The 22,538-nt window shown below is 37.3% G+C and overlaps 1 protein-coding gene across 23 annotated transcripts in view; it reads left to right on the top strand.

Moving 5' to 3' along the window:
- Positions 1–14,735, top strand: part of LOC113114728 (receptor-type tyrosine-protein phosphatase F-like) — a 215,764-nt gene extending 201,029 nt beyond the window's left edge. For all 23 annotated transcript variants that reach the window (XM_026281725.1, XM_026281699.1, XM_026281721.1 and 20 more), the window contains 11 exons: positions 188–311; positions 392–567; positions 2,632–2,751; positions 2,841–2,995; positions 3,393–3,678; positions 5,060–5,238; positions 10,696–10,822; positions 10,902–11,027; positions 11,365–11,519; positions 12,240–12,375; positions 13,030–14,735. In XM_026281725.1, coding sequence (XP_026137510.1) covers positions 188–311; positions 392–567; positions 2,632–2,751; positions 2,841–2,995; positions 3,393–3,678; positions 5,060–5,238; positions 10,696–10,822; positions 10,902–11,027; positions 11,365–11,519; positions 12,240–12,375; positions 13,030–13,098 — 1,653 coding nt within the window. In that variant the 3' untranslated portion in view covers positions 13,099–14,735. The remainder of the gene's footprint in view (positions 1–187; positions 312–391; positions 568–2,631; positions 2,752–2,840; positions 2,996–3,392; positions 3,679–5,059; positions 5,239–10,695; positions 10,823–10,901; positions 11,028–11,364; positions 11,520–12,239; positions 12,376–13,029) is intronic.
- Positions 14,736–22,538: the final 7,803 nt, after the last annotated feature.

The following is a 22,538-nucleotide window of genomic DNA, read 5'->3' as shown; positions in this document are numbered from 1 at the left end:
GTCAGAACTGGTTCTTGCATGTCTGCATTCAAAACTATAGGGATTCTATAGAAATAAAGCCTCTCTTGTTGTTCAAATTTACCCCTGCGGCACTATGTGGTATCAAGCTTCAAGATGCCTCAAAAGACTGAACAGATTTCTCTCTCTCTCCTCTCCTTCTCTTTGTCCGCTCATCTTTCCCTTGCAGTCCATTGATCCAGGCCAGCAGTTCACATGGGAGAACTCCAACTTAGAGGTCAACAAGCCAAAGAACCGCTATGCCAACGTTATTGCTTACGACCACTCGAGAGTTGTTCTCACCCCCGTGGACGGTAAAAGTCAAACAAATATGTTGACCTTTAACATTACTGGCATAAGTGGGCCACCAGTGAATTGTTGTGTTTCTCTATAGGTGTTCCAGGCAGCGATTACATCAATGCCAACTACATTGACGGCTACCGTAAGCAGAATGCCTACATTGCCACGCAGGGTCCTCTGCCTGAGACTCTGAGCGACTTCTGGAGGATGGTTTGGGAGCAGAGAGCCAGTACCATCGTCATGATGACAAGACTGGAAGAGAAGACCAGGGTGAGTAGCAGGGGCATAGAAAAGGATTTTATTTTATTTTTATCTGATGTTTATTTTTATTTATAGTATTTTATTCCACTACATTTTATAAGGAAATATATTATTGAGTGAGTTGTATTTCATATTTGAATTATAATATTTACTAAACTATTTGAAAATAAATTCATATATGATTTATAATGTTAACTAGAATACACATACAAAAAAAGAAAATTCATGTAAAAAAAAAAAAAGAGTAATATTGTTAAATATTATTACAAGTTAAAGTGTTTTGTGTTTTAATATATTTTAAAATGTTATTCATTCCTGCGATGGCAAAGCTGAATTTTTTTAGCAGCCATTACTCAGGATTCATTGATGAACAAAGTTCCGGAGAAAAGCATTTATTTAAAAAAAGAGAGGTAATGTAAAAAATATTCTTCTTATTTAGTAAAGGGATAATTTTATAAAAGATTTCTGTCACTTGTAATCAAATTTAGTCCCTGCCATATACAAAAATGATAGTGTAAGTACAGAGTACATAAAACTTTATGTACAAAGAGCACATTTTCTTCGCCCCGAGGTTCTCTCCAGAATAGCAGTATGGGTTCACAAAATGTAGTAATAAAATAAAAGACAAAGTACCATTGCCATCCTTTTTGTTGGATGACACAGTACAATGGTTCACAACTCTCTTTGTGCTATAAAACATTCATCTGTGCTTGACACTAAAGGGACCTGCATTTCTATGAGTCCAGTCACTATTTAGGCTTTCAGTGCGCTGTTGTGCTGAGTACAGCAACAGGCCAGTGGCACCCAGGGTTGGTAGGAAAACGAGTCCATCGAATAGTCTTCTGTTCAGCTCAAATGTCATGTCTGACAGTAGATAACCTGTAATTCTTTCCCCTGGAGAATGCGTGCACTCTGGTTTTTGTTGATGGATGGAAGGTCAGATGGGAGCTAAAGGCTTCTAGAGAATGAGACGTGCTGGCAGAGCTAGTGTGGTAAATGAGTGGGTTTTGGCAAGGCTGTGCATCTATAAAGCATTACTTCATAGGTAAAGGGCGTCCCCAAGCCCTGTGATGAAAACCTCCAGCAGAGACAGAACAACTGGCTTAGTTTCACTGCTGACAGGACTTTGAAGAAGAAATGAACTCATCTTTTGTAGTTGGTCTTTGAATGGAGTAGATAGTTGAACTCTATACAAAACAAACCATTTAGGGAAATTTCTACCGCGTTTGTCTAATTTAAAATAATATTTGTATGCACTCTACTTTGTTGTTCAGAGGAGTTGTCTTCAATTCAGAAATAAGCTTTGTCCTTTGTGAATTACTGGGTACAGGTGGCACACACCTCTGCTGTAACTCACTAATACTATAATTACATTACACATTACAATACTATAATAAAACTAGCTGAATAATCATTCCAATGTGATTCATAGTGTACGCTTGTGTAAAACTGTTTTAGTATAAGCCCTAGTAATAGGGACACTTGCTTTATAAAGCAGTACATTTGGATGATAAATTGTATATTCACAGTATATTTAAAATAATTAATGTAAACATTATTAATGTTTTTATATTTTAAGTTATATTCACATTATTACAATTGATGACATTATTATTTTTTACAAAAGTCTTGCAATTAAGTGTGAGTGTAAATAGAGATTTTATTTATTTCACAGTATATTTAAAATAATTAATGTAAACATTATTAATGTTTTTATATTTTAAGTTATATTCACATTATTACAATTGATGACATTATTATTTTTTACAAAAGTCTTGCAATTAAGTGTGAGTGTAAATAGAGATTTTATTTATTTATTTATTTTGTTTTATTTATTTTTTTAAGAAAGTTGGGCTACACGTATTTTGATAAAAAAATACAGTCAAAAAGTACTACTGCTAAAAAATAAAAATAAAAAATACCCTTTCATATTTTGGTACATTTTAAAATATATTTTATCCTTGTGGTAACACAATAAATATTTATTTCAATTTGGAGTGTCTCTAGTTTCAAGGGGGCTGACAGTGAACTCACTTCACTGTTTAACTGTTCCATTTTTGTCCTCTTAAACAGATCAAGTGTGACCAGTATTGGCCGGTTCGTGGTACAGAGACTTACGGAATGATCCAAGTGACCATGCTTGATGCTGTTGAGCTGGCAACTTACAGTGTGCGCACCTTTGCCCTTTACAAGGTAAAACGTTGCTTGCCCTTTCCACTCATATAGCAAGTTTCCACATTTTTAGCCAGTTTAAGCTCCTTTCTCACACTTTGATCAAACAGAATGGCTCTAGTGAGAAACGCGAGGTCAGGCAGTTCCAGTTCATGGCCTGGCCGGACCACGGAGTGCCTGAATACCCCACCCCCATCCTAGCCTTCCTGCGCAGGGTCAAAGCCTGCAACCCTCCCGATGCTGGACCCATGGTAGTGCACTGCAGGTGAGTGCTGGTCCCCAGTCTTTCATTTACTGCTGACCTTTTCACTTTGTTCGGATCTTCTAAAACTCTCTTGTAAAGTGAACAGTTGTAGGTTTGCTTGGTGGAATTGGTACAAAAGGTTAGGTTTCATATGTAATTTACCACCTTTAGTTAAAACATTTGACTAATTATATAAAAAAAGTTAATCATTAATAAATAATTATATTATATTTATTTAAATAATTGTTGAATTAAAATGTATCTAAAATTAATATTAAACTGAATAATTGCATTATATTACAACTACACACTATTATGGAAATATTTATATATACACGATTAATTTGATTAGATTTTTCAGTATATGATTATATGTATTCAGTATATGTTTGTAGTGTAACCAGTTTTTCTATCTCAGTGCTGGAGTGGGCCGCACAGGCTGCTTCATAGATATTGACGCCATGCTGGAACGGATGAAACACGAAAAGACGGTAGACATTTATGGCCACGTCACATGCATGAGAGCCCAGAGGAACTACATGGTCCAGACGGAGGATCAGTACATCTTCATCCACGAGGCTCTGCTGGAGGCCGCCACCTGTGGAAACACTGAGGTCCCTGCCCGAAACCTCTACGCCCACATCCAGAAGCTCACCCAGCCACCGCCCGGAGAGACCGTCACAGCCATGGAGCTGGAGTTTAAGGTGAATACACATCTCCAGACCTCTTTTGCTCATTAACATACATTTTAAAGGTGCATTTGGTTATACTTATTTAAAAAAGATGTAACCCTAAAACACGAATAGTACTTTTCATGAAGACTATCAGTAACCTAATAAAAGCGGTTTTATTTTACATCTCAACGAAGTCTCTATGTTGAGATCACATGATCAGCTGAATATTAGTCATGTTGTCTTTATAACTCCCATCTGTTATAGTTAAGGTAAACTACATAAATGAACCGTAATAAAAATGAATAACCCTGATGCTTCTTTGCCACTAGGTATCAGTGTAAGCCATATCAGTCAGCGAAGTCTAACAAAAATAGCGACATAATCTTTTTGTAGTCGGATTGATGGCTCAGTCAGACTGAAAAACCTTTATGTAAACACCTCGATCAATCCGACTGAGCTTTCATTCTGATTGGGATTTAACTGAAATTTCTACTTATTTCTCTTAGTTGGATCCATCAAGGCAAAAATGGCAGCTAGCTTCAGCAGCAGTAGCTTTGGTAACATTCTCGCTGTTGCCTTTTCCATTTCTGAACATGGCAACTATGCACTACTGCACACATGCTAAAATTTAGTTTAGAACAGTTATAATTAGTGTTATTTTAGCAATACTTACTATTATAGTTTAAATATTTTACAATTTTAGTTATAAGTACATCAATGTAAACTAAATTAAGAGAAAATTTGTCAAACGTAAAACAGAGAAGAAAAATAATACTTTTTATTTTAATTAACTTTTTAAAAATTGTTTTCATTTTAGTTCATATAATGCTGATGAATTTGCAAATCAGAATGCAAGTTTAGGTTACTCATAAACCGAACATTCAGAATCCTAGAATCAGATTGTATATGTTCAGACTGACAAAAACTAGTGCATGTAAACAAACCTAATGACTCTATAAATGTTTCATTGAAAATGCTTACTATTCCATCCGTTAATAGTGGTGTTGGGATGTAAGTGAGATAATGCTGGTATAACTAGGATGCTTAACTCTCGAAGTCGAAACAGCATCTGGCACAAAGACCCCATTGGGGAACCCAGTACAGACAGAGCTTGTAGTACAGCCAATGGTCTCTACACGCTCTCTGCTGATGTCCATCTGTGTTTTCTCTTCCCCGCTGCCAGTCACGCCCTCGCTTTCCCAGTCAGACTGTTACGCCTGCACCCCTCTGTACTGCTGCACAGCTCACCTTCAATTTACAATCACAAGAGACACACTTTAGTGCCATTATGCTCTGTTGGACACAGCTCCCCCACATTTTAAAAACATTCTGTTTCCGGTTGTATTCCGCTACAATGTTTTTGCCAGCTTCTTTACGCTCAAGCCTTCTGAACCCAACACTGTTTCCACAGAGACTCGCCAACTCCAAAGCCCACACGTCACGATTCATCAGTGCCAACCTGCCCTGCAACAAGTTCAAGAACCGGCTGGTCAATATCATGCCTTTTGAGTCCACACGGGTGTGCCTGCAGCCAATCCGAGGAGTGGAGGGGTCTGACTACATCAATGCCAGCTGCATCGATGGATACAGGTAGCTGCTCATGGCAAACCATTACGAAAACATTGAGGAGCATGTTTGCTGTAATTCTCAAGGTTTAGATGTAATGTGTTTAAGGTGTCAGTTATATATATATATATATATATATATATATATATATATATATATATATATATATATATATATATATATATATATATATATATATATATATATACTATTTATCTCATATAAGATGCATTTGGTTGAGTTACAGTGCAGTAAAGCACTTCATTGTAGGCCAACTACGATGATTATCTCTTCAGCAGGAACAGCACAGACAACAATGCAGAATATTAGTAACTATGACTGGGCTTGTCATATGCATAACATTGAGAAATGCATGATGAGAACATTGAGAACACTATTTTAATAAAAAGCAGTATTTCTGCACATTGTTGTGTGAAGAACGCATCCACACCAGGAGTTAAACATTCAGAGCAGCATAGACACATTCACTTCAGGTCATTTTGTGCAGGTATAAGTCGTAATATTAATGTTATATAGTACAAATAATGAAGTGTATCCTATATGAGATAAACGAGTTAAATCCCATTGATTAAAAACCCAATATCAAAGTGGTTCATTCTTTGTATTGGTGATCAAAGCACGCAGCCCAAATGAAATGCAGAACATTAATAACTATGACTAGGACTTTCATATACATCATGTTATAATGAGAGCACAGTGCATAGCAGCACAGTGTAGTCTGTCTACACATTTTCAGCCTTCACATTTTTTCTTCCTTACACTTTCTGACAGCTGTTTATTGAATTACTAAAGGGGGCGCTCTCAATGGGGCGAGCACTTGAGAAAATCAGAGAAGGAAAAGCAAGAGAGAAAAGACCAGTCATGTTTGCCGTAAAACGAAGCGTGGGCACAAAATGTCAAAGAGTCTGTGAAGGAAATGTCTAGGGGCTTGATACATCAGCCCCTCTTGTTTGAATTAAAACTTAATGAGAGCTACTCTGGACGAGCTCAGCCTGTGCCAATGTGTAATTGACACCAGTCTTATTTCGAAAACCAAATGAGCTTCAAAAGCGATTCTTCACATCTCCCTCTTTAGCCGAGCCTCTGGGTCTGATCACTCGGAGACTTGTTGTTTCGTCAAAAAGCAGCATTTAAGCCTCTTTTAAACAGCATGTTAATGTGATAAGCAAGCACAGAAACATGCTTGACCTTCTTACTAGTTTACAAAGAGCTATGCCAGCCGAGCGGATACCACATAAAAGCTGTTACTGCGTCTGCTTTTATAACCGTTTTAGTGTTTGTGTTGAATTTTGTTTGATTGGGGGAAAATAGCATCCAAAGGAAGAATTGCATGATTAATATAGAGGTAATCTGGCTTTGTCAAACGCAGTGTGTCCCTGATTTCTGCTGTGTTCTTCGTAGTGAAGTTTTTGTGTGTGTGTGTTCTGGAATGAGTGCTCGAGGGAGGGAGGGGGTCTCCCGCTCTTCTTTGCTCTTCTTTCTGGCTCATCTCTCCACATCTCTCCTGTCTTCTTTTCTGCCATCTCTTCATTTGTCGGAACAAGGCCCTGAGCAGACTTTAATCTCCCAGTTCCTTGTTATTGCCTCGCCTGCAGCACCTTCATTAGTTGTTTACCCGTGGCACTGTTTGTATGAGACAGTGATGTGTTTGCCATGTGCACATCGACTGCCCAAAACTGCAGTAGCAAAGTACACTGCTGCCACCCAGTGGACATATTAATATAACACCCAAACTCTATGTACAGTGTGCACATATATATATATATATATATATATATATATATATATATATATATATATATATATATATATATATATATATATATATATTAGGGGTGTAACGATATCACAAATCGAACCGAAAGATCGCGATACACCACCCACGATACGAATCGCGGAACTCTCGTGGTGTACCGCGGTACTTTCACGCCTCCTACTGCCCATTGTTGATGTGTCACTTATCTCTTACTGACTAATCTATTAATTTATTCAATTTTATTTCCATACATTTGATTAAATTGCATTGGTAACAACTAATACGAGCTTTTTAAACGCTGTTCTAAATATTATATTCCAAAGTTACTGTTTTCCAAGTGCATGTCATGTCACGTGACTTGGGAGTGAGCGTCACACTCGGTTACTACTGCATACGCAGGATGGCTGCTCCGCCTGAGATTGCAGATCCCACAGACACATTTAAGTCTTTTGTGTGGGAACATTTTGGTTTTCCAGTGGAGTACAGGAATGGAATTTGTGTCGTAGACAAAGCACACACAATCTGTCGTAACTGTTTCTCAAAACTTACTTATACGACAGGAAACACGTCTAATATGCAAGCGCATCGGAGACATCACCCCAACATTAATATTAGCGACACACGTAAGAAGCCTCAAAAACAGGAAACTTTTCCCACTGCCTTCAGAATGAAGCTACAAACTAACTCGGACCGTGCTCAAACAATTACATAGGTAATAGGTGTTTTCATGGCACTAGATATGCAGCCGTTTTCCGCTGTTTAGAATGACGGATTTTATTCATAACTCATACAAAAATGAGCCGACACTCAGTGAAAACGTAACATGCCTCACAGACATAATAAATATATCTATAGAAAGCTGTAAATGACTACTTAACGAAATAAAACAAATCTAAAACAAAAACTCATTGTAATCATAATCTGTGAAGATCTCGGCGCATCTAATGAGGAAATCGCGAGACAGGCAACTTCATCCTTGCAACACAGACTTAGAAAACACTAGTTTATTAGTAAATAATTAAAATATCTCCCTAATATTTACCAGTCACATTTATGGTAATTACTTTTGCGGCAAGCTTGAGCCTATTGCGTGTATTTGAACGCAGAACTGTTCAGCTGCGCTGCTGCTGCGGGACACTAAACTCCGTCGAGTCGCTCTTCACAATCGCAGCAGCGCGGTCTCGCGTTGTTTCCACCAGCACGGCAATTTTGTTTTATCACTTATTAATGGATGTCTAAAATATAAAAGTAAGGAGAAGTATAAAACAGGCGGTAGGCCTGGCCCGCGTCTGAACTTTGACGTGAAAATTGGTCTCAGAGGAGCAGTTAGATGTGGCATCCAGCAGTGATGATCCTCCAGCAAAACAGGCACCAATCTCTGAACTGTTTGGAAAGTTAGTTCCAGTGGAGCCAGGCACTCCTGCACCTTGTAATGTTTGTCATATCAAATGTCTTCATATCAATGGTGAAAGATATACATTTTATTTATAATATATTTAATTTTAGTTTACTCGGATAAGCTGACTGCACTACAGAGATAAATGTTTTATTCTGACTAGTCTACATTGGAAGTATTTATTTAAATTTTGTTTACTCAGGTATGCTGACTGCACTAAAAATGTGAAGCCAAAGTTAATAAAGAAAAAGACAAGTTAGTTTGTTGCTATAATTAAGTTAAGTGAATCTATTGTCCTTTTACCAGCAATGCTAAAGAACATGAACCCTGCCACCACAGCAAACCGAACCGAACCGGACCGAACCGTGGCTCCAAAATCGTAAACCGAACCGAACCGTGCCATTGGTGTATCGTTACACCCCTAATATATATATATATATATATATATATATATATATATATATATATATATATATATATATATATATATATATATATATATATGGGAGAACAGCAGATTATAGAATATGGATTCACAAAAGACTTAACATAATGTAACTGTTTGTTTGGCAGCTTCTGCCAGCCTCTAAATTAGACCACCATTCCTTCAAAAAAATGCCCTGTATACAAAACCCCTCCCTCCAAAGAGGAACCTGAATGTGGGAGATGATTGATAGGCAGAGAGCACTTCTGATTGGCTAAAAAGGGCAGGTATCTCCCCTTCTTTACTGTTTTTAGTTTAGAGCTTTCACAGGGACCTTTTTTTTCACAGAGGTCACGTGATGTTTTTACAACACTAATTTAATTGAGATTTGTGAGGTAGTAGGATATATTATATGTGATTTTCCAAAAATATCTTATAAAAATGCTTACATTTCCTTAGTAATATATAAATGTCAGCTGCAGCCATTAATAGGGTAACTGGCAGATATTCAACAAGAAAAAAAGTTAAGAATAGTCAATGAAAAAAACATGACCTTAATATAAATGCCTTGGCAACTAATTGAAATAAAATTAGTTCATGTACTAAAAATATTAAAACCTTTTAAAGAAATAAAAGCTAAATGTAAATAAAGTTAAAAAGGTAAATAGACATATAAAAATAAAATGAATTACAAAAACTTTATTACAGAATAGTTCAAACTGAAAGAAATTTCAGTATATAAAAAGTATATAAATGATAATAAATAAATAAACACAAATGGGACTCTACAATAATTTATAATAATAATAAAAATAAATAAAATAAAACATCACTAGTTAACTACCAACCAATTCATTATTGGATGACTGGTTGACCATCCATTCCCATTTCAGCTATAGTTAAGTCATGTGATCATTCTGAGCAGGGCCAGATTTACCTCTTTTTGTGACATAGGCAAAAAAATGTGTGGGCCCCAATTTCCTATTAACATAATAGGCCAAATATTACCACATTAACATAATAGGCCAAATATTACCACATGACCCAAGCAAATAAAAAATTAGTCTTAATCAGTGGAAACCATTACAGTGTTTTCTATCGCGATAAGCACTTGCGTTCAGTCAATGGAAATCAAGTGTAGTTCTTAATTTGTTTGAGAAAGACCGCTCCACATCGTGGCCACATAACCACTTCAGGAGTGCGTTATTTCTCTAATAATTTTAATGGCCTGGAGTCACAACCACATATCAAGACATTGTTCAGATGATTTGCCTCAAGACATCTGACATGTTTCCATCCTGAAATCTCGTGTGTGTTCAACTAATTATTTTCGCACCTCATGACAAATTGTCCGTCGCAAATTCCAAAACGTCATTTTAGAGCTAATGGAGGCTTGAGCCATTGTTACTGAGCGAACTCCGTAATTAATGCAGTTATTAGAGTGGGAGAGAGAATAAGTGCGTGTCAATACCTGCATCTATGTGTCTCTCAGCAGCATTCTACTAATCCAGGATATGAGTCTTTAAGTTAAACTGCTTCAAGAACCTCACTACTCAGAAATATCATGTAGCTTTTCAGCTGCGAAACCATTTTATTGTGAAATTTTCTGGGCAACACTGACAAGAAGTTTCTGTTCTCATCTCCGCGCTTGTGTGTGTGTCTTGTGTGTGTCTGCACTGTGTGTGCTTCTGTGAGAGAGAACGGGAGAAGGAAAGTGTGATGTCCCTAGCCTATATAAAAGCTGGAAGACATGGAAATAGTTGGTCTTTCTTTACCCTATATATTTATTACTGGTTGATAGCCTGTCGTATAACAAAAATATTATATATCTCTGTATTGTGTTTGGCCCCCCCTGGACGAGTAAACTTGTGTGTGTGTCCACAGACAACAGAAGGCCTATATTGCCACTCAGGGCCCTCTAGCAGAGACCACTGAGGACTTCTGGAGGATGTTATGGGAGCACAATTCCACTATTGTAGTGATGCTGACCAAACTCAGAGAGATGGGACGGGTAAGAGCACTTCCCTCCCTTCAGCTCGCATCCTGGTGTTTTATTCAGAGATTTACTCTTATTTTTCCACATCCTGCAGGAGAAGTGTCATCAGTACTGGCCAGCTGAGCGCTCTGCCCGCTATCAGTACTTTGTGGTGGATCCCATGGCTGAATACAACATGCCCCAGTACATCCTGCGAGAGTTTAAAGTCACAGATGCCAGGGTATGTGGATCTATCTGCCAGAGGAGTGTTATTTGTGTTTGTTTTTTTATCCGAATGTTCCTCAGTATGGTACTTGAGGGCACCGCTGGGGTGTGTGAGCAATCTTTTGCTGGTGAGAGATATTTCACACATATACGGTGCTCTCACCTCCTGCGGCTCGCTTTGGACTCTAGCTTTCTGGCGGCTATAAATAGTACAAAGGTTATGAACAAGCTTGTAGCTAAATCGTATACACACACACAGAGGCTCCTTGCTGCGGAGGAGTGCAGCTGTTGTGTGTGCATGTGAGAGTGAAACCAGAAGTCCTGATAAACCATTCATTCTTTACTCCCTTCAGGACGGTCAGTCTAGAACCATTAGGCAGTTCCAGTTCACTGATTGGCCGGAGCAGGGAGTGCCAAAAACTGGCGAGGGGTTCATCGATTTCATTGGCCAAGTTCATAAAACCAAGGAGCAGTTTGGGCAGGATGGACCAATCACTGTGCACTGCAGGTGAATTGACCTGTGATCTGAAGTCTGAATATAAATACAGGTCATACAGTCAAGATGATCAGCAGATGATCACCCTAAAGGTTTATTTTGTAATAATGATGAAATTATCCTGCTTATTACACAGCTACTTACCAAAATAAACATTTTACGCATAAAAAGTGATGGATACATTTAGTTTATGCAGAGTTCACAACATATTGTTACACAAGTATTCTAATTACATATATATATATATATATTTTTTTTTTGTAATAATATTTTTTTTTTTTTTTGAATAAGTAATTCTCTTTTTTGCACATTTATTTATTTTATTTTATAATGTTGCTTAATTTAATCATTTTTAATAATTATTTTTTATTTAATTATGTACACTTTATTATTGTTAAAATGTTTAATAAACAATCTTTTTTTTCTTTTGCAAGTGTTATATTTAAAAAATTTGTTTTGTAATGTTTTAACTTCTCAATAAGTAACAAATACAGTTTTTAATAATCATTTATATTGTTATTTTTTAGATGTATTGAATTGACACATTTTTTTAATTGTAGAGTTTAATAAAAAAAAAATTGTAAATAAAGTTTGGACATTTAGTTTTTTTTTCATTTCATTATTTAATTTCATTTTTAATCACAGCCTGACAAACCCAGATTTAGTGCATTACAGTCTAGTGTAGATCCTTGTGTAACAGGTGTTAAGGTAACAGATGCTGTTGTTTTGCAGTGCTGGAGTGGGAAGAACGGGTGTTTTTATCACTCTAAGTATTGTCCTGGAGAGGATGAGATATGAGGGTGTGGTGGATCTCTTCCAGACGGTTAAGACCCTGCGCACACAAAGGCCTGCAATGGTGCAGACAGAGGTACAGTACTGTCCTACTGCCCAAAACTTTTAATACCACTTGTCCAATATACAGTTAAAGCTGCTGATTTAAACTTAAAAGACTTACCAAGGACGATAACTATAAATATAACAATAAAGATAAAATCGTTCTCAGTATTAAAGAGAGCGGAGTCCACACCACAACTATAACGATAAATGCACAGAGAAACAATATTTCAGAATGTTTTTTTTTCCCTGATGAACGATAAAAACATTGACAACCAATAAGAATCACTCCTGCTGTAATGAGCTTGAGAATTTAAAGCGGCGGACGCACTTGTGCTTAGAATAAACAGACAGTATCGTTCGCTGCTGTGGACGCTAATTTATAGTTATCGTTCTCGGTGTGAATGGCCCTTTAGAATTACTGATAAGTAGTTAGTAGTTATCCAACAGACTCCAACTGTTGTTTGTAGAGCCGCTCGTGCACACAGACAACAAAGTGTTATTTTTTTCTAAGGACACCTTTCACCTATTTCAGTGGTGTCATCAGAGTTATTTTATATATGGTAGCACTGACAGCAGCTTTAGCAGCAGTTGATATGGAGCATGAGCTCTGTCACCAATTCCGTGTTATTAGTTAAGGAGGCGATTGTTTCTCCCGGTGACACAAGCTGGTTTTTTCCCCCCGCAGGACCAGTACCAGCTGTGCTACAGAGCAGCTTTGGAGTACCTGGGGAGCTTTGATCACTATGCAACGTAACCACTCCTGGACCACAGCCCTCTGGTACAACTCTTCAGGAGTGCACCAAGTGTTCCTTCACAGCCACCATCCCCATCCTGTACAGAGATCTGGGGGGGTGGGAAGGGCAGGCTATCCAGTGGCTGGTTAACCAATCACAGAAGTCCATTATCGACTGGCACCAAGAGATTGCTTTAAGTAATATAGACAACTCTCTTTCAAGAAGCAACATCTAAAAAAAAAAAAAAAAAAAAAATGATATTGTAGTTTCTCCTTACTGTACGCCAACCCACACTACAGTCAAAGGCTACTGGTAGCACTAATTTTTTTTGGCTCTTTTTTTATTTGTATTTTTTTTTATCATGATTATAATTTGTTATTATTTTACAAAATTCTGTATGACAATATTGTTATCATTCTTATTTAGAATATTTGTGTGTTGTTGTTTTTTTTAACATCTTTTGTCTTAATGGCCTTTTCCATGGGTCTGCCTTTTCTTTTTTTGGTACCGTTTTATTTGTATTTTCTTCATAATAGGTTATTTTAGCACAAGGACATGTATTTTTAACATGTTCCTGATACTAATACCAGAGAACCACCGTTCTCTAAGCTGCTGATGGTTTGACTTTGTAACATGATTTTACTGTTTTTGTTTTTGTTGTTTTTTTTCTTCGTTATGTACAATTGGTATTATTGGGCTAAAATGAATGATTTCACTTTTGGAGAAGCCTTTACTGTTCTGTCTTTGTCTTGAAAAAAGAAAAATCTCCAACTGTGAGACATGTGTATTTGGGTTAGTGGTAAGAAAAGCTTTTTGTATGGGGAAAGCAAATCAACTAACTAATAAAATCGGCACTGTACAGAACTCAGTAAGGGTAAAATGCGATTTGTGAGGAATAAATTAAAACCTTCTGATTGGAGCGCATTCACCATGAGGGATGGTACCGACAACTAAATGCAATCCTAACAAAAAGTGCCCCTTCTCTGTGACATTTGAAGACCTAATGAGACCAATCGCCGCCATTGGCACCTGTACAGTATAAACCACTCCCCCAAAGGGAGAGTCAGCTCGGTTTATTCCAACTCTTCTCTTTTTATACAGAAATATATATATATATATATATATATATATATATATATATATATATATATATACATAAATTTATAATTATAAATAAATATAAATACTATTATAGATACAGTATATAAACAAGTTCTGCTCTATTGTCCATAATTCTCTCAACGTAATCCTGGACTTTTCTTGATATTCCAACATAGAGAAAATTACACAAGAGACTGCTGTGTGTGAATCTATTCATGGTATAAAAGTTATATCTACTGTAGTATCTACGCACCCCAGGTATTTGGCAGTCTTCTCTGGTGGGGTAGGGTTGCAAATTAAAGACACTTCCTACAGGATGTCATTTCATGCCTGCTGAATTACAACCGGCATGTTAAAGGGAGACCTGGCCATACATTCAGAATATGTTGGCAAGTTCATTTTTACCTTGTGAATGATTAGTGCTGTAGAGGTTCGATCTTGTTGTATACACAGTCTGTTTTCTATTTGTTAATAAGAAAACTGGAATAAAAAATGCTGCAGAAAAAGAAAAAAAAACTTGATGTAATAAAGTTCAATGATTGGTTTTTGTACAAAATATTGTTTGTGTGTGTGTGTGTGTTTCTAGACTTAACTGTGTGTTATTTGTTAGATGTAAGATGACTTCATCAATCAACCCAATGCTTTATAAAGCACTCAAATAACACTTCCTTTAAAGGGGGGGTGAAATGCTATTTCATGCATACTGAGTTTTTTACACTGTTAAAGAGTTGGTTTCATACACATAGCACACTATCACACTTCTTTAATTCAAATCCAAGGATTGTTATGCTCCACCAGTTAGTATAACCGGGACTGCTATAACCAGTACTTGTTAAGTAGAATGGCAGTTATTTTTATATTAGTCACTTACATACTGTCTCAACTGAGGTTGGAAATAGACTTTGCAGGACAGTGGGTCCCCAGAAGCAGGGTTGAAGACCTATGGTATAGAGTGAAAGTGAAAGTGACGTGACATTCAGCCAAGTATGGTGACCCATACTCAGAATTTGTGCTCTGCATTTAACCCATCCGAAGTACACACACTGTGAACACACACCCGGAGCAGTGGGCAGCCATTTATGCTGCGGCGCCCGGGGAGCAGTTGGGGGTTCAGTGCCTTGCTCAAGGGCACCTAAGACGTGGTATTGAGGGTAGAGAGAGCACTGTACATGCACTCCCCCCAACTACAATTCCTGCCGGCCCGAGACTCGAACTCACAACCCTTCGATTGTGAGTCCGATTCTCTAACCACTAGGCCACGACATATTGCACAATATCATATAGAGGACATATACACTTATAATAAGTGCAATTGCACAAAGCACATCACATTCTGTTATTCATTCATTCATGCTTCCCTTTTCCACTCCAACATTCCAATAATTCCTGCCCACTAAAAGCTGCACAGATATACATTATTTTACCCTGACATGTAAAGCATCTATTTAACGGTTTAGAAAAAGTTCAGTTGATTCACACTTTACTGTATATCATCATCATGATATGTATTGTCATATCATCCAGCCCCACTTTTTAGAATATTTTGGGGTGTTGATGACACAGTGGATAAGACACCAGTGTGAGACACCAATGTGTTCCTTAGCAAGACACTTAACCCCTAGTTGCTCCAGAGGCGTGTGACCTCTGACATATATAGCAATTGTAAGTCGCTTTGGATAAAAGCATCAGTTAAATTAATAATGTAATGCAGAACGGCGTTTTTTAACAATTGTAGGCTACTCGGCAGGTTCAGGAAATAGTCCTCCATAAAATGTGTCACACACTGCAGGCTTGAGTGAGGAACGGCGGATTCGACGAAGGAGCGGCTTGGGGTTGAAAACCGATCCGGCAATCCACAGTGCGAAGTTGATGAATTTCCGACCAGTGACCAGCATGGATCAGTCCCAGGCATGAAGAAGTGGATATCATCCTCTTTTGGAAGGCCAAACAAAGTAGTTTCACTTTCACAACAAAACACACAGCATCTCCACAACATGGCAGCAATAAAAATACTACAACGAGAATGAAAGTTAAGCCTTCTTTCCTTGCGTGAACATTTGGGAGGTGTCCTCCTAAAATGTCTCATTTAAACATGCCCCCACATGTCTATGTCACAATGTGGGAAGATTTGAATAATGCTGCCCAAATGTTCACATGATGGCTCAACTTTTATTCTTGCTGTAGTATTGCTGCTGCCGCCATATTGTGGAGACACTGTGGGTTTCGTTGTAAAAGAAAAAAATACTTTGTTTGGCCTTCCAAGAGGGCACAACTAGAAATCAGTGGTTAAGTTGTATTTACAACACTGTTCCAGAACATTTCAAACCAAATATTCAGATGTGTGAAGCACATTTTATGGAGGACTGTTTCCTGATCCTGGCAGTAGATTACAATGCCGACTGTTCTGACTCTCAGTCTTGTAAGTACGTTTACATATTTAAAGAATTTGCCACTGATGATTCAAACGCTAGTTTTAAGCAGTGTAAAGCAGTGCTTGTTGTTTGTCATTTCTCCAATCACAACTGCAGACATGGTTTTATGTTTATGCGGTGCGACATGCAACACGCAACACGTAAAAATACAGCATAAATCAATATAATCTGTAAATATTTCCCCCCTGGATGCAACAAATGCCTCGTTTGTAATGTGTTTTATTGTTTTTGCCGATGTTCCAATATGTTAAGGGGTGTAACATTTCTGTCACATGCTTGAGGCATTCGGCCAATCAGAGCACACCTAGCTTTTCAGAGCGATGAGCTTTGTTAAAAATTACGCATTTCAGAAAGGTGGGGCATAGAGGAAAAACAAATATGTACAGTATGTGGAAAATAATGTGGTTTTCGAACCATAAACCACATAAACATAATTCATTACACTAAATACACAAAATAATGTTCTTTTTAGAAACATCATATGACCCCTTTAAAATACAAAATAGTATTTTGTATTTCAAATCCGTATTTTAAATATGTGTATCTGAAATACTGCCCATCCCTGCGTGAGTCAATATGCTCAGAAACCATAGCATTGCCCCCGACAACAATTAACCAACCAATCAGAATCTCAGAATACCCTTTTCAGTAGGCTATTGGAGGCGGGACCATAACTTTTACAGCCAGAATGGCTACTCAACCATAATTGTATAGAAATATCATCAAGGTGGTTTGAATGTTGTGGATTTCACAACTTTAATTAACTCTTTTAAAGTAAATTGGTTAAAACAGTTTATTAAAAATAGTAGTTCTATGTAGACTATTTTTTCTTAAACTTTTATTTAATCAACTTGGTGGTATCCATTTTTTTTCTTAAATGCAATTTTGATGTTAAGAAAATACCTCTTAAGTTATAATTAAAAAAAAAAAAAATACTAAGTAAATCTGTTAATATTAATAGTTAATATTAATTAACTTAGACAAGCTCAAATGTACACACATACCATGTAGTTTTCACAGAAGCCTGAAGAACTTGATTAGTTTGATCAGGTGTGTTTAATTAGGGTTGAATCTAAACTCAACAGGACAGTGGGTCTCTAGGACCAGATTTGGACACTCCTGCCCCAGAGAAGCAAGCAAAGCCAGACATGCACGTTTCTCAAAATGTGTTTCTAAGAATAAGAATAAACTAGAAATGAAACTAACTAAAGGAGATTTGTGCTAGAGTAAGATATAAAATAACACTACATGAACTAATGTAGATGGGTTATGTAATAAGTTATAAAATGTTTAACTGACTCAGAGAAATTATAGAATTAGAATAAAATAACACTAAAGTTATAAATAACACTAACTAGAAGAGGAATGATAGAATAAGTTATTAAAAAAATAATTAGAGGGGTGATGGATTATGTTATAAAATAACAACACTACAGAATGATAATAGAATAAGTTAGAATAACATTAAATAAAGTAAAATAAATTATAAAACAACAAATATACATAAAGTATAAGACATTATAGTATACAATAACACATTTGGTGGATTATTCTTGAATATTTAGACCAAAATGAAATGACCAGTAGATGGCCTGCTCTCTGACTCCAGACCTGAACCAGGGAATATGGAAGTAAAATAATGACAAAAAGCATGTTGAATATCAACTGAAAAAAATTATGCATTGCATAAACAGTGCTTGCATTTTAATGGCTTGTATTTTCAGGGCTTGCATTTTTAGGTTCTGAAATTTAACATAGTTGTTTATTTAAGCTGTGAATAATTAAATTCAAAATATTTCGCACACCGGGAACACTTCCCATAACACACGATGCACCTGCTACATTGCTTCTGTCTAAATAGCTTACTTTACCACTAATCTATAAAGAAAATGCAGGGTGTTGTTTCCTTCTTACCTCATTTGCTTGCCTGTATATAGTTTGCATAATCATCAATAAAGTGTATTCTGAGATCTGAGGTCCTATATCACTGTACTAGTTCACAGAAGCACGTTATGCGTAGTTGGGGAATCCTTGAGTGTGACTTGTGGGGATCCCCAATATAAAAAGCCATAGACTGTATAAAAACATGGACATAATGTCTGTGATACCAGCCCTAGGTTTTCCAAAGAGATTTTTGAAGCCAAAAGTAGGCGGAGCCGTCCATCGCCTTCTTGTCAGCACGTCACTCCCAAACAATGAAAAACGGGCAAAGAGGCGGGCATGCCCATCTAGCGCAATGGCGATGACAACAGTGGCAATCCACCTGTCACTCAAGTGCTGGCCGTCGACATCTTGTCAGCGTGTCACTCCCGGATAATCGAAAATGGGCAAAGAGGCGGGAGCTTGTTGCTGAAACCATGCCCATCGCGTGCAATGGTGATTTTAGCAATGGCAGACCGAAATTTGCCTGTCTAATATTATACATTATATTTTTAAACGGATTGAACATTTTGGAAGTGAATTCTGGAAGGTGAATATGAATTATTGTATTTTTACTTATGTAAAGGTTTGTGAAATATTTTGCATTGAAATATTCACAGCTTAAATAAACAACTGATTATCATGTTATGATCATGTTAAATTACCGACCTAAAAATGCAAGCCATGAAAATACAAGGGATTAAAATGCAAGAACTGATAATGCAATGCATTGTTTTGTTTTTGTTTTTTAGTTAGTGCTATTCAACATGTTTTTTTTTTTTTTTTTTCAAAGACATATGGCATTATTTTATTTCCATAAGGGACCTCAAGTTTAAATTATTTTGTTCAGTTATTTGAATTAAGTTATATTAAAACAATCTAACAATACAAATGCTAAATAAAAATGTAGCTGTTCCCAACAATAATTATAACAAGCTATGCACATATATAATAGTAAACGATGTCTTGTTACATAAAACCATTACAATCATCAATAAAAAAAGTATTTAAAAGTAAAAAGTAATTAAATGTTTTTAGATAATTTTATTTGATTTGATTGGGGGTTACCAGAAAAAAAAAATACATCTAAATCTGACAACACATGTAATACATTTCTGTAATGCACCAACAGAGATGCAGTTAAAATATTTAAAGCTGCGGTTCATAACTTCTGGCGCTCTAGCAGTTAATAAACAGAACTGCGTGCGTCTTGCGGATTGTAGCCGGAGCTACGTCTCTTAGTCAGCTGCAAATATGTCTTGACCCCAAAAAATTCTAACAAAACGTTTCTCAGTGGTTTACAGTAGTATCAAATGTACTTAAAAACATACTAAAAGTTTACCAAAGTTTGACTCCAAAAAAGGCCCCGTTTTTCAAAATGGCTGCCACCAGGTCCTTAAAATGACCATTACTCCTTTGTATTCCTCCAAGACCAGAAATATTGGTGCCTGATACATGTTTTTGCCATGTAATATTATAACTAGCATATTTGCATGATAGATAAGTGATTACAAGTCCAATTATATATTAAAGCAATTGATTACAAGCATATTTATGGGGAAAATATGTACAATTTCCCTTAAGTACATGCAGGTACATGTAAAAAAAAAAAAAATTTGAATATCATGGAAAAGTTACTTATTTTTTGTAATTTATTTTAAAAAGCAAACCTTTTATATTCTACATTTATTGCACATGCAAAAACTGAAATATGTCAAGAGTTTTTGTTTGAGTTCTGATGGATACGACTTTTAGAATATAGAAAATTAGAATATTTTCTCAAAGATCAATCAACAAAAGATTTACAAAACAGAAATGTAAAAAATCTCCAAAATAGGTTTAATTATGCTATCAATACTTGGTTAGGGCTCCTTTTGCAATTACTGTCTGTGGTACTGCAGGTTGCTTTGATGGGGCCTTCAGCTTCTCTGTATTGTTTTTCAGATGTTACTTATCTTCCTCTACACAACATAGATTCTCTGTGAGGTCCAGGTCAGGTGAGTTGGCAGGCCAATAAAGCACAATAATATCATGGTCAGCAAATCACTTGGAAGTGGTTTTGGCACTGTGCGTAGGTTGTGAGGGTTTTGCACTTTGTTTTATGTTTTGTTTATTGTGTCTAGTATCAGCACATGGCTTTGTTAATTGTTTTCTCGGCCATGTGCTCCTTTAGCCCCTCCTCCTTGTTTCCTGTTTATGTTTATGTTTATGTGTATGTGTATGTGTATGTGTATGTGTATGTGTATGTGTATGTGTATGTGTATGTGTATGTGTATGTGGCTGAATACGTACCCGTCTCTCCTTGTCTGGTTGGTCTTGTGCCCTTGTCTAGTCCTTGCAGTTCTATGTTTTTGTCTTTCTCCTTATTTTAGTAATTTGTTTGTTCTTACTTTTGGCTTTTATTTGTAATATTTATTTGGCTTTTCTAGTCTTGATTCTTGTTGGTTAAACTGGTAATTTCTTATCTTCTTACTTAACCTTTTATTAGTTCATTGGCTTATATCTTTCCTTGTCTTGAGTTTAATTTGTGTTTTGTGGAGCTTTGGCCTGTCTAGTTTTGTTTTTGAGTTCCTGATCTGTCCCTGTGTGTCCTGCCCTGGTTCTACCTACCTGGAACTTGGTCTGTTTCACAGTCAGTGGTCAACAAGTGTCTGCTGCCTTGTGTGGTCTTCTCCATCAGCCTGGTTTTGCTGCCCCCTCTGTTGCCAAGTATTCTGCCAGTTGTTTCCTGAAGCTTTTCCAGTGGCCTCCCCTAGTTGTTCCTGTTAACCGTTATCTATTCACTTCACTACCCTCTTGTATCAGTCTGTTTTGTCAATAAAACCTTATTACCTCCCAATGAAATTGGGTCCTCCCTCCTAGATCCCTGACATAGGTGCTAAATTCCTGCTGCAAAATTAAATCAGCATCTCCATGAAGCTTGTCAGCAGATGGAAGCATAAAGTGCTACAAAATCTCCTGGTAGATGGCTGCATTGACTTTGGATTTGATAAGACATAATGAACTAACACAAGCAGACGTCACAGCACTCAAATCATCACTGACTTCAGAAACTTCACACTGGACTTTGGATTCTGTCCCTCTCTTCAGTCTTCCTCCAGACCTTGAATTCCAAATGAAATGCAAAATTAACTTTCATCTGAAAAGAGGACTGTGAACCATTGAGCAACAGTCCAGTTCTTTTTCTCCTTATCCCAGGTGAAATGCTTCTGATGTTTTTTTTGTTTTGTTTTTTTTTTGGTTCAGGAGTGGCTTGGTTTTAGGAATGTGACAGCTGTAGCCCTTTTCTTGAAGATGTCTGAGCTTGATGACTCTTGATGCAATGACTCCGGCTTCAGCCCACTCCTTGTGAAGCTCTCCCAAGTTCTTGAATCTGCTTTTCCTGACAATCTTCCCAAGGCTGAAGTCATCCCTGTTGCTTATTGTAACAACAAACACTTCCTAATCATCGGGAAGAAGGAGGCGGGAACCGGCGCACAATCAAAAACTCATTTTAATAATCAAAAGTAAATACAAAACGGCGCACCAGCCCCTCACGGACGACTGGTGCGCACAAATAAAAAGCAAACATAAAATAATGTCCCAGGCCTGGTCCTCTCTCGTCCTTCACGGTCGTCACTCCAGTTTTATATCCTTCCATCTCCTACGTGGGACTCGATACTAGCGGTGGGGCTCAGGTGTAGCTCATCTCCAATCACTACACCTGGCCTCACTCCTCGTTCCCACGCCTCTCGGCCCCGCCCCACTCGCCACATACCCCCATCGCCCCTCGCAGGCCGGGGGGTACTCCCGAGACTGCGCTCTACTCCCCCCCCCCCTTCCCTCCGGGGGAGACCGCTCACGGGGACCTGCGGGAACCTGGGGGTAGGACAGACGAGGCGAGAGAAAAGGAGATGGAAGGAGGAGCGACAGGGACGAGAGAGGGGAGAGAGGAAAAAAAAAAAGAAAAAAAAAAAATCCGGTTCCCAGACGCACTGCTGCTCGGCCCTCCACCGGCTGGGTGATCT

The sequence above is a fragment of the Carassius auratus genome, chromosome 2 (assembly GCF_003368295.1).
Source record: "Carassius auratus strain Wakin chromosome 2, ASM336829v1, whole genome shotgun sequence".
Classification (NCBI taxonomy): domain Eukaryota; kingdom Metazoa; phylum Chordata; class Actinopteri; order Cypriniformes; family Cyprinidae; genus Carassius; species Carassius auratus.
The sequence above is the reverse complement of the archived record's forward strand: the minus strand, read 5'-3'. Positions and strand labels throughout refer to the sequence as shown.